General features: G+C 48.8%; 1 protein-coding gene across 1 annotated transcript; it reads right to left on the bottom strand.

Annotated features, from left to right (window-relative positions):
- Window positions 1–1,416: 1,416 nt before the first annotated feature.
- MDS2 (myelodysplastic syndrome 2 translocation associated) lies at window positions 1,417–6,000 on the bottom strand. Its single transcript, XM_032301215.1, is given in 6 exon segments — window positions 1,417–1,621; window positions 1,624–1,653; window positions 1,656–1,703; window positions 2,287–2,402; window positions 2,816–3,017; window positions 5,913–6,000. Coding segments are annotated over 6 exon segments (564 nt in total). The 3' UTR covers window positions 1,417–1,541.
- Window positions 6,001–11,162: the final 5,162 nt, after the last annotated feature.

The following is an 11,162-nucleotide window of genomic DNA, read 5'->3' as shown; positions in this document are numbered from 1 at the left end:
CCCAGCTAATTTTTATATTTTTAGTAGAGATGGGGTTTTACCATGTTGGCCAGGCTGGTCTTGAACTCCTGACCTCAAGTGATCTACCTGCCTTGGACCCCAAAAGTGCTGGGATTACAGGCATGAGCCACTGCACCTGGCCATCCTATCATTGTTTCTACACTCTGCAGTCACTCTCAATTGGTGTCCAAATGTCATTCACTTGTCAATCAACTACTCATTACCCACCACGTGTCAGGCACATAGCATTGGTGCTCCTGATGTGAAGATGTACTGATAATTCATCTATTCAGCCAACATTTTGTGAGGAGCTTATATATGCCAGGCTAGGTTCTGAGGCTAGGCTCATTCTGGGGATCCAAAGGTGAGTGACACCACATGTCCTCCTGGGGCTGGCAATCTTGTAGGCTTTCACAGGTGGAAGGGTATCTCCCAAAAATGCATGTTCACGTAGAACTTCAGAATATGATCATACTTGAAAACAGGGTCTTTGCCGATGTAATTAAGGTAAGGATCAAGATAAGATCACGCTGGATTAGGGTGGGCCTGAGATCCAACGAGAGTGTCTTTGTAAGAGACAGAAGAGTGCACAGAGACACACAGGAAAAGGCCTTGTGAAGACAGAAGCAGAGATTGGAGGGCTGGGGCACTCCACAGAATGCCAAGGATTTTCGCAGCAGCCACCAAAAGTTAGGAGAAAGGCATGGAATAAATCCTCCATCACCCAGGCTGGCGTGCAGTGGCATGATCTCAGCGAATTGCAACCTCCACCTCACACACTCAAGGGACCCTCCTGCCTCAATCCCCCAAGTAACTGGGACTACAGGCCGGCTACTTTTTGTATTTTTTTTTGTAGAGATGGTGTTTCACCATGTTCCCCAGGCTGGTCTCAAACTCCTGGCTCAAGCAATCCTCTTGCCTCAGGCTCTCAAAGTGCCAGGATTATAGGTGTGCACCACCATGCCCAGCTAATTTTTGTATTTTTAGTAGAAATGGGGTTTCACCATGTTGGCCAGTTGCTCTCAAACTCCTAATCTTAAGTGTCCGCCTGCCTCGGCCTCCCAAAGTGCTGGGATTACAAGCATAAGCCACCGTGCCTGACCTGTGCAATTTATCTTTTTAAGTTTTTCTTGAAGTATAACATACATAAAAATACACAAATCCTGTGTACAGCTCAATACACCTTCATAAAATGAACCCATCTGTATAATCTGCCCCTAGGTCAAGAAGTGAACATAACTAGCTCCCTACCTAAACTACTTGGAGGCTGCAGGAGAATTGCTTGAACCCAGGAGGCAAAGGTTACAGTGAGCCGAGATCAAGCCACTACACTCCAACCTGGGCAACTGAGTGAAACTCCATCTCAAAAATATAATAAAAAATTAAAGTTTTAAAAATTTAAAAAAATTGCACAGGTAGATGGATAACTCTAGACTGTGGCTTTGAAACAAAACTCATAGGTTCTAGGAGGCAGTATTTTTTAGTCAGCTAGGACTGCCATAACAAAATACCACAAACTGGGTGGCTTAAGCAACATACCTTTATTTCTCACAGTTGTGGAGGCTGGAAAGTCCAAGATTAAGATGCCAGCAGATTCCTGGTGAGGGCTCTCTTCCCGGCTTGCAGACAGCCACCTTCTTGCTGGGTCCTCAATGGTGGAAAGAGAGTGATCTCTTTTCTTCTTCTTATAAAGCCACCCTTCTCTGTTTACAGTTTTGTAACATTGGTAATCAATGATGGTAGTCATTTATTGAACACCTGAGACATTTTACTATGAAGTAGGTACTATTGTTGTCCCTCATTCCCGAAGAGGAGGGTGGTGCTCACTTGCCTGTTCCTGGTAGATGGTGAATCTATCTCATACCCTCTGACCCCACTGTCACTGTCTCTGAGCCAGCCATGTCTCATGATCAGGACTGAGGTGGAGGTGGGGGGCGTTGGGGATCTTTCTATTTCCCTTACTACTGTCCCAGTGATGTAGAGGATGACAGCCTGGAGGGAGGTATCTGGGGCAGCACCTGGCCAGGCACCTGGTGGGTTGGTTTGCCCAACTGCCTGGGATGAGCTGCTTAGCCTCCCCTCTTTCCTGAGAACCCAGGGCAGGGGGGTGTCTGGGAGGGAGGAAAAAGAGGGACCCAGTCACCTGGGTCACCACCTGGAGTGGCAGTTGGGGAGGAAGTGGGACATGCTGGCTGCCTTCTTCAGCCCTGGCCTCCTTCCTTCCCACCCCCTGGGCCTGACTTTGGTGCCCACCTCCAGGAGGGAGAATCAGAGAACCAGACTCACCTGCCTCTGAGCAGCTATGGAGGCGACAGCCAGGTCTTAACAGCCTCTCCAGGGTCAGCTGAGGCCTGCCATGGGCACCTCCCCTCACAGCTGGACTGCTGTTCAGAACACCGCAGCTGCAAGAAATTGGAGAAGCGAGGAGGCTGAGCAAGGAGCTGGTGCCGGGGAGACGAGGGAGGAAGGGAATCTTAGGGCACCTCCTGGTTCCCCAGTTCCTGAAAATCTACTGTCAGGCTCTACTTCCCTAAACAGTGTTTAAGGGAAGCCAGCCTACTACCACGGGCTGTGCACTGGAGGCGCCATCACATAGGTGACCACTCGTGGCCTTGTGGGTCTCTGCTGCTGCCCACGCCAGCCCTGCTTGGGTCCCGTCCCCTCATCTCCTCACTCACAAACCTGGCTTCCCTAGCCCAGTACCCAAACCCATGCTTCCTTGATTCATTCTTTCCTTTAATATGTGTTTGTTAAGTGCCAGAACCACTCATGGGGCTTTTAAGTTCTAGGGACATAGTAGGGCCAAGGCAGTCACCTGGGCCTTTGCAGTCTGGTGGGAAGCTTGGAGAGATGGACATTAAGCAGACATAATGAAAGCTGGCTTGATAAAACTCCAATGAACCCCTTTGGGGATTGACCAGCAGTTTAGGTTCTCTCAATAAAATCCACAGCATGGCGCTCAGGAGACCATGAATGTTCAAGGCCAGGGTTTCCCTCTGCAACCTGGCCCTGCACATCTGGTTTTATCTAAAGTCCTGGTACCTGCCCACTACCAGCTCCAACTGAATCAGAGCACAGGGCTTCTACCAAGTAAATACAAATATTTAACCACTTACACCTATGACCACTACTTGGCAGGAAAAGCATGACAAGTGTGTTACATGGGAATTCAACCCCATTTTAGCCATCCAGGAGGGCTTCCCAGACAAGGTGACTTTTAAGCTGTGCTGTGAAGGATGACTCAAAGTTGACCCAGACCTCTTGGGGGAGAGAATAAGCCTTCCTGGCCCCTCAACAACCCAGACTGCTCAGCCACAGTCAGATAACCCATGCCACCAGACTGTCACCGAGATTTGACAGCCAAGACTCTCAGATACTGTCCCTCCCTGGCACACATACACACTCGTACCCATGATGACAGCCATGAGACAGCCCAGCAGCTGGACCCCTTTGCTCCCCACTCCCAGCCTGATGTCCACCCCAACAGTCAGTCCTTTGCTCCTTCTCTCTGCTTCTCATCAGAGTCACTGGGTTATGACTCTGGCTTCATATTCACTGGCCATGTGTCCCTGGGCACATTACTCAAGCTCCCAAACACTGTGCCTCCACTGCCAATGAGGGTCACCATCCTCCCCACCTCTCAGGGCCACAGAGGTGGTTAGGGCTCGTAATTCCTCTAAAGCACCTTTGCAGTATCTGCTTAGTGTGGTTGCTGTCACTGTCATCTGCTGTGGCCTTGCTCTGGCCCTACCCCCATGCCCCCTCCTTCTACCAGCCTACTGTCCCCCAACTTCTGCCTGGGTCTCCTCTCTTTCTCCTCTCCCTCCTTCCAGAGTCTGAGACCCAGAATTCCTGAAGGGCTGGGGACAAGGAAGGGGGAGCCAGCTCCCCAAACAGAAATGTCACCTGCATGTAGTCCCCAGTGGAGGGGCTGGGTGAGAGCTTTCTGCTCGGCCTTGAGAACCTTGGCCTAACCCCTCACCCAGGTTTGACACAGGCTCAAACCTGTGTCAGGTCAAACCCCACCCCAGAGACAGAGCTGGGTAGGTCAGGCCGCTACCTGAACCTGTCCGCCATCTGCAAGCCAACCAGGGAGGGGACTGGCCTCGCCCCCTCTGGGGGTGCACATGCTCTGGGATCTAAGTCCACACAGGAGAGCAGGAGGTGGAGAGCACCTCACAGAGGGGTGTTGGAATCCCACGGCCTCCTCTACTTGTCCGGGTCATCTTTGAGAAGTCGCCTCACCTCTCCGAGCCTTGGTCTCCTCATTGGTAAGATGAGGCTGGACAATTCCTGCCTACCGCCCACTCAGGGCTGTTGGGAGAAGCAAGAGTTGAGAAGAGGGAAGCAGAGAATCCTGTCAAGCCTGGGAACCAATGCCTTTCCGTCGCCGGCCAAACTGTACGTTTTGGCCAGCAGATGGCGCCATAGAAGCGCCAGTGTCTCAGCACCAGGCCCAGGACATTTGTTAAACGTGGCGAAGCCGTCTTACTCAAGAGTCCAAACTCTGGAGCTGATGGATATCAGATTCTACCCCCTTAAGCGGCTCATGCCTGTAATCCCAGCACTTTGGGAGGCCGAGGCGAGTGGATCACAAGAGTTCGAGACCAGCCTGGCCCACATGATGAAACCCGTCTCTACTAAAAATACAAAAATTAGCCAGGGGTTGGGGCAGGAGCCTGTAATCTCAGCTACTCAGGAATCTGAGGCATGAGAATTGCCTGAACCCAGGAGACAGAGGTTGCAGTGAGCCGAGATCACACTACTGCACTCCAGCCTGGGCGAAAGAGTGAGCCTCCAACTCAAAAAAAAAATATATATATATACCTCCTTAATAACAATGTGACTTGGTAAGCTGCTTAACCTCTCTGAACCTCAGTTTCCCCATCTGGCATCCCTTCTTCTGGGGTTGCTGGAGGATTGATTTGCTCCAGGGTGCAGAGCGCAGCGCCAGTGCTCAGTGACATGACTGGTACAACCCACTCAGGAGCGAGTCTGCAGCTCCATCCATTCCTGCCAAGCAGCCCTGGCTTCAGCCACACCCCCATGCCCTCTGCAGCCAGGTCCCCAGGTTTCACTCGCACCCTCCACCCTCGGACTGGAATGTTCTTTCCCTCCTTTCTTCATCATTTCCTAGGAACTTTGAGACTTCTTGGGTTTTTTTCTAATTGTATTTTTAAAACTTTATCCAGGTATTATTTATAAATCATACAATTCATTCACTTTAAGGGTACAAGTCAATGATTTTCGGTAAGTTTACCAAGCTGTGCTCACGATTTGATTTTCAAAATCATGCATCTCAAATTCTACCTCTTTCTTGAGTCCCAGACCATGTGTGCTGCTGCCCCTTGGCTGTTGCCCCCTAGCTGGCCCCTGCCTTGCCAACTCAGTACACCCCCAGCCAGATCCATCACTGTCCTCCCTTCCCTTCTCCTCTCCCAGGTTTCCCATGTCCCTTCTTGGCCAGCAATCCCATCCTTTTTCTCTGTGTTCTTAGTACTTTGTTCAGGACCTGGTACATAGTAGGTGCTCAATAGAGGTTTGGTGAGTGGGCTGCACACGTGGCTCACACCTGTAATCCCAACACTTTGGGAAGCTGAGGCAGGCGGATCACTTGAGGTCAGGTGTTGGGGACCAGCCTGGCGAACATGGTGAAACCTCATCTCTACTAAAAATTACAAAAATTAGCTGGGCGTGGTGGTGTCAGCTGTAATCCCAGCTACTTGGGAGGCTGAGGAGGCAGGAAAATCACTTAAACCCAGGAGGTAGAGTTGCAGTGAGCTGAGATGGTACCACTGCTCTCCAGCCTTGGCAACAGAGCAAGACTGTCTCCAAAAAAAAAAAAAAGTTTTCTGAGTGAATGAATAAAACCAATGTGACCCTTTACCCACGTTTGATTGTTCACCCCTCACCTCCCACCACCCAGTCACCTGTTAGATCTACCTTGGAACTATCTGCCTGATGCTCACCCTTCCCACAGTTCTGCTCCCCTGGCCTCATACTCACCCACACCCTGCCTCACTCTCCTCTGTTTTTTTTTTTTTTTTTTTTTTCCCTTCCTCTCTGCTCCATCCCAGAGTGACTTCTCAGAAAAGCACATGTGATCCCACCTCTCCCTAAGAATGTGCTACCCACTCATCTGCAATGATGTTAATACCCCCAAGTCTGACACCAGCAGCCCCCGGGATCTGGTCCCAGCCCATCTCTCAGACTCAACTCTCTCCTTCCCCTCTCCAACTCTCTCAGACTCTAATCATCCTAAACCACAAGAGCCGTATGATGCCATGATTAAAAGGCAGGACGGGGTCAGCCTGCTTGGAGACCACATCCCAGTGGCAGCGCCTCTCTGAGCCTCAGCTTCCTCGACTGTAAAATGAGAGTGACAATAACAGTGACCTTGTAGAGTTGTTGGGAGGTTTAAACGAGATGATGAAGGTAAAGCGCTTAGAAAGGGCTTGATACACGGTCCATACTCAATGTTAGTTTCATTTCACTGACAACCAGCTGAATTTCTGCTCCCCAGGGATAGATGTCTTTCCCCTTTCTCTCCACCAGGGGTGCTGCAACCCATTTCACAGAGCTGGAGAGATCTGCTCCATTTGGGCGGTCTTCCCCAGGTCAGGCTTTAGCTAGCTCTTCCTGGGCCACAGAGCTTACCCACTGGGACCCCTCCTGCCACCTCTCCCAGGGCCAATCCAACCCCAAGTCTTGCTCCACTTACCTCCCAAGCAGCCCTCAAATTTCTCCCCTTCTCTCAGCCTCATGCTGTCTCCCTGGCACAGGCTGCCAACGTGCCCATGCCTCGTCCACTCTGCCCCTCCAGTGTTCCATCCAGAATGGACAGCTGTCCTCACTGTCCTTCCCTATAAAGCCTACACTGGCTCCTCACTATGGTCCACTACAGCCTCAGCTGCATAATGCACCCCTCCCTTGTGCCAGCTAGGTTCCCGCCACACTGGCCTCACAAGCGCCCTGCCCCCTCCCAGCTCAGGGCCTTCACACGTGCTGTTTCTGCCTCCTGGACCCTCTTTCCCCACCCTATCAGTCCTTATTCAACTCCTTCAGATGCTGACCTCTCCAGAGATGCCATCTCTGACCCTCTCACCACCAGTAGTACATCAAGGTCCCCTGTGATGTCTTCATAGCACTCTGTACTTCCTCTCCTTAACCCTTATCACTGTTTATAATTATGTATTTGAGTGGCTATTTGAGGAATATCTGCCTTCCCACTTCCTTTAAAAGTTTCCTGAGAGTGAGGCTGTGGATGTCTTTCATTAGGTCCCTAGAGGGCTGGCATATGCCAGAGGAATGAATGAATAAAAAGGGACTATTTCCTGACATGTCTTCTCCCATGTCAGGTCCCCAAAGGCAAGGCCATGGCCCAGGTCTGTATTCTGAGACTGATCCCCTACCCCACCTTGGCTTGAAACTTCATTGGGAATCAACAAATGCTGTACAGATGAATGATAACACCTTTTTCCTCGTTTCCTTAAGCTTGATATTTTAACTGCTCTTTTTTCTTTTTTTTCAGATGGAGTTTTGCATTTGTTGCCCAGGCTGGAGTGTAATGGGGCGATCTCAGCTCACTGCAACCTCTGCCTCCCAGGTTCAAGCAATTCTCCTGCCTCAGCCTCCCAAATAGCTGGGACTATAGGCATCCACCACCACGCCTGGCTAATTTTTTTGTATTATTAGTAGAGATGGGGTTTTACCATGTTGGCCAGGCTGGTCTTGAATTCCTGACCTCAGGTGATCCACCCACCTTAGCCTCCCAAAGTGCTGGGATTATAGGCGTGAGCAACTGTGCCTGGCTGATATTTTAACTACTCTTAAATAAACTCTGAGCCGGGCGTGGTGGCTCACACGTGTAATCCCAGCACTTTGGGAGTCTGAGGTGGGCGGATCACCTGAGGTCAGGAGTTTGAGACCAGCCTGACCAATGTGGTGAAACTCCATCTTAAAAAAAAAAACTCTGATGTGTTCTAATAAAATATTATTAATAATAGTATCTACATGGACATTGAAGTTGGCTGTCACTACCCACTTAATCTCTCAGGAAAGCATATTCTTTGATCATGAATATCTCTGCAGGCCTCTGTAATTCACTTTTCCCGCCCTGATTGACTCTATTGGCAAAACAATCACTATTTTCCTGCTTTTACAGAAGAGAAAAATAGAAGTTTAGGAAGATTAAGGGGCATGTCCATGGGTGGCTGAGCTGAACTTCTGTGTCCCAGCCCTGTAACTTACCACTCGCCTCCCAAAGCCTAGACTTTAAGCCACCCCACTGTACTTTTTTTTTTTTTTTTTTTTGAGACGGAGTTTTGCTCCTGTTACCCAGGCTGGAGTGCAATGGCGCGATCTCGGCTCACCGCAACCTCCGCCTCCTGGGTTCAGGCAATTCTCCTGCCTCAGCCTCCTGAGTAGCTGGGATTACAGGCACGCGCCACCATGCCCAGCTAATTTTTTGTATTTTTAGTAGAGACGGGGTTTCACCATGTTGACCAGGATGGTCTCGATCTCCTGACCTCGTGATCCACCCGCCTTGGCCTCCCAAAGTGCTGGGATTACAGGCTTGAGCCACCGCGCCCGGCCTCACCCCACTGTACTTTAAGCCACCCCACTGGACTCATGAGAAGAAGGAGGGCCAGTAATGGTTGTTGAATGAATGCATGAGTGAATGAATGCCTCCTGGAAAGTCTTTTCAGGAGAGAGCCTAAGCTGCAGGGGCCAGACCCCAGAACACCCTCTTCCCCCTTGAGAGACCACCCAAAGATGCTTTCTCTGGTCAGGGCTCTATGTTAGCTGGGAGCCCATAAGGAGAGGAGGAAAAGGGTTCCAGGCAAGGGGAAAAAGAATCTCCTACGGCAGCACCTCATGAGAACAGCACTTTACAGTTTGCAAAGCCCTTGCATTCACTGCCTCTCCCTGGGATCTCAAAGGAGCTCTGTAAGAAGCCAGGGAAGAACAAATAAACACACAAGGGAAAAAAAGGAGGAAAAGCTTTTTTCCCTCTTTGCAAAGCCAATATGTGTGTTCTTGGTAAACATTTGAGAACTATGCTGCCCAATGCAGTAGCCTCTAGCTACACGTGGCCACTTAAGTTTAAATTAATTAGAATTAAATACAACAAAAATTTCATTTTTCAGTCTCACTAGCCACATTTATTTATTTTATTTTGAGGCAGGGTCTTGCTCTGCTGCTCAGGCTGGAGTGCAGTGGTGCAATCATGGCTCACTGCAGCCTGGACCTCCTGGGATCAGGCAATCCTCCCAGCTCAGCCTCCCAAGTAGCTGGGACTACAGGCACACGCCACCACACCCAGCTCATTTTTGTATTTTTGTTTTGCAGAGACAGGGTTCTGCTATGTTGCCGTGGCTGGTCTCAAACCCCTGGGCTCAAGTGATCTGCCTATCTGGACCTTCCAAAGTGCTGGGATTACAGGCATGAGCCACTGGGCCCAGCCAACTAGCCACATTTGAAGTACTCTACATGTGGTTAGTGGCTATGATAATACTGAACAAGGCAGATAGAGAACATTTCCATCATCACAGAAAGTTCTACTGGATAAAACCAATTTACGACATATAAATAAGCAAAAGGAAGGGAGGAAAAACACCTGTCATTTCATTTCCCAAAGAAAACCACTACTAACATTTTGGCATGGATATTTCCAGTTTTTTCTATGGGTGGGCAATATATACTCTTTTTTTTCAAAATTGGAGTAAGACTCTACCATCTGTTTTATGGCCTGTTTTTTCACTTACCAAATTACTGTAAATATCTTTTCTATAACATATTTTTAAACAGGGGTGGAATGTTTGTATGACTACTATAATTTACTTACTCAGTTCTCTATTAACAGGTATTTTTGTTGTCTTCCATCTTTTTTTTTTTTTTGAGAGAGTCTCACTCTGTCACTAGGTTGGAGTGTAATGGTGTGATCTCAGCTTACAGTTGCAACCTCTGCATCCCAGATTCAAGCAATTCTCCTGCCTCAGCCTCCCAAGTAGCTGTGACTACAAGTACGTGCCACCACGCCCAGCTAATTTTTGTATTTTTAATAGAGACAGGGTTTCACCATGTTGGCTAAGATGGTCTTGATCTCTTGACTTTGTAATCCACCCACCTCATCCTCCCAAAGTTCTGGGATTACAGGTGTGAGCCACCATGCCTGGCCCATCTTTTTAAACTATCAAGACAACTGTTGTTTATTTTTAAAATTTAAACATTTTGTGTTAAGAGTTGTATTTCATTTTGATATCAATTCATTAGTTGTGTAAAAGTGGTAGATGCTCATTCAAGGAAAGCAAATAAAATACATGAAGTGCAAAGAAGAAAAGCAATCTCCCCACATCCCTCTATCCCCAAATAACCATATTTTCTTTCAAAAAAAAAATCTTTTTTTTGAGATGGAGTTTCACTCTGTCACCCAGGCTAGAGTACAGTGGCAGGATCTTGGTTCACTGCAACCTCTGCCTCCTGGGTTCAAGCGATTCTCCTGCCTCAGCTGTCCAATTACCTGGGATTACAGGCACATGCCACCACGCCCAGCTACTTTTTGTATTTTTTGCAGAGACGGGGTTTCACCCTGTTGGCCAGGCTGGTCTCAAACTCTTGACTTCAAGTGATCCACCCACCTCAGCCTCCCAAAATGCTGGGATTACAGGTCTTTCAATTTTTTTTTGTAAGATCTTTCTTTCTTTCTTTTTCTTTCTCTCTCTCTCTTTCTGCCTGCCTCCATTCCTTTCTTCCTTCCTTCTTTCCTTCCTTCCTTCCCCTCCCTCCCTCTTTCTTTTCTTGTCTTTTCTTTTCCTTTCTTTTCTTTTCAAAACAGGATCTCATTCTGCCACCCAGGCTGGAGTGCAGTGGCACAATCAGGGCTCACTGCAGCCTGGACCTCCTGGGCTCAAAGCAATCCTCCCACCTCAGCCTCCAGAGCTGTTGGGATCACAGGCATTTGCTACCACATCCAGCTAATTAAAAAAAATTTTTTTTAGAGGCTGGATCTCACTACATTGCGCAGGTTGGTCTCAAACTCTTGGCCTCAAGTGGTTCTGCTGCCTCAGCCTCCCAAAGTGCTGAGACCACAGGCATGAGCCACCACACCTAAATAGACTTTTCTTTTTTTTTTTTTTTGAGACAGAGTCTCACTCTTTCAC

This window comes from Sapajus apella, unplaced genomic scaffold (assembly GCF_009761245.1).
Source record: "Sapajus apella isolate SASKATOON/1434 unplaced genomic scaffold, GSC_monkey_1.0 scaffold43, whole genome shotgun sequence".
NCBI lineage: Eukaryota > Metazoa > Chordata > Mammalia > Primates > Cebidae > Sapajus > Sapajus apella.
Note: the sequence above shows the minus strand (reverse complement) of the source record. Positions and strands in the feature narration are given on the sequence as shown.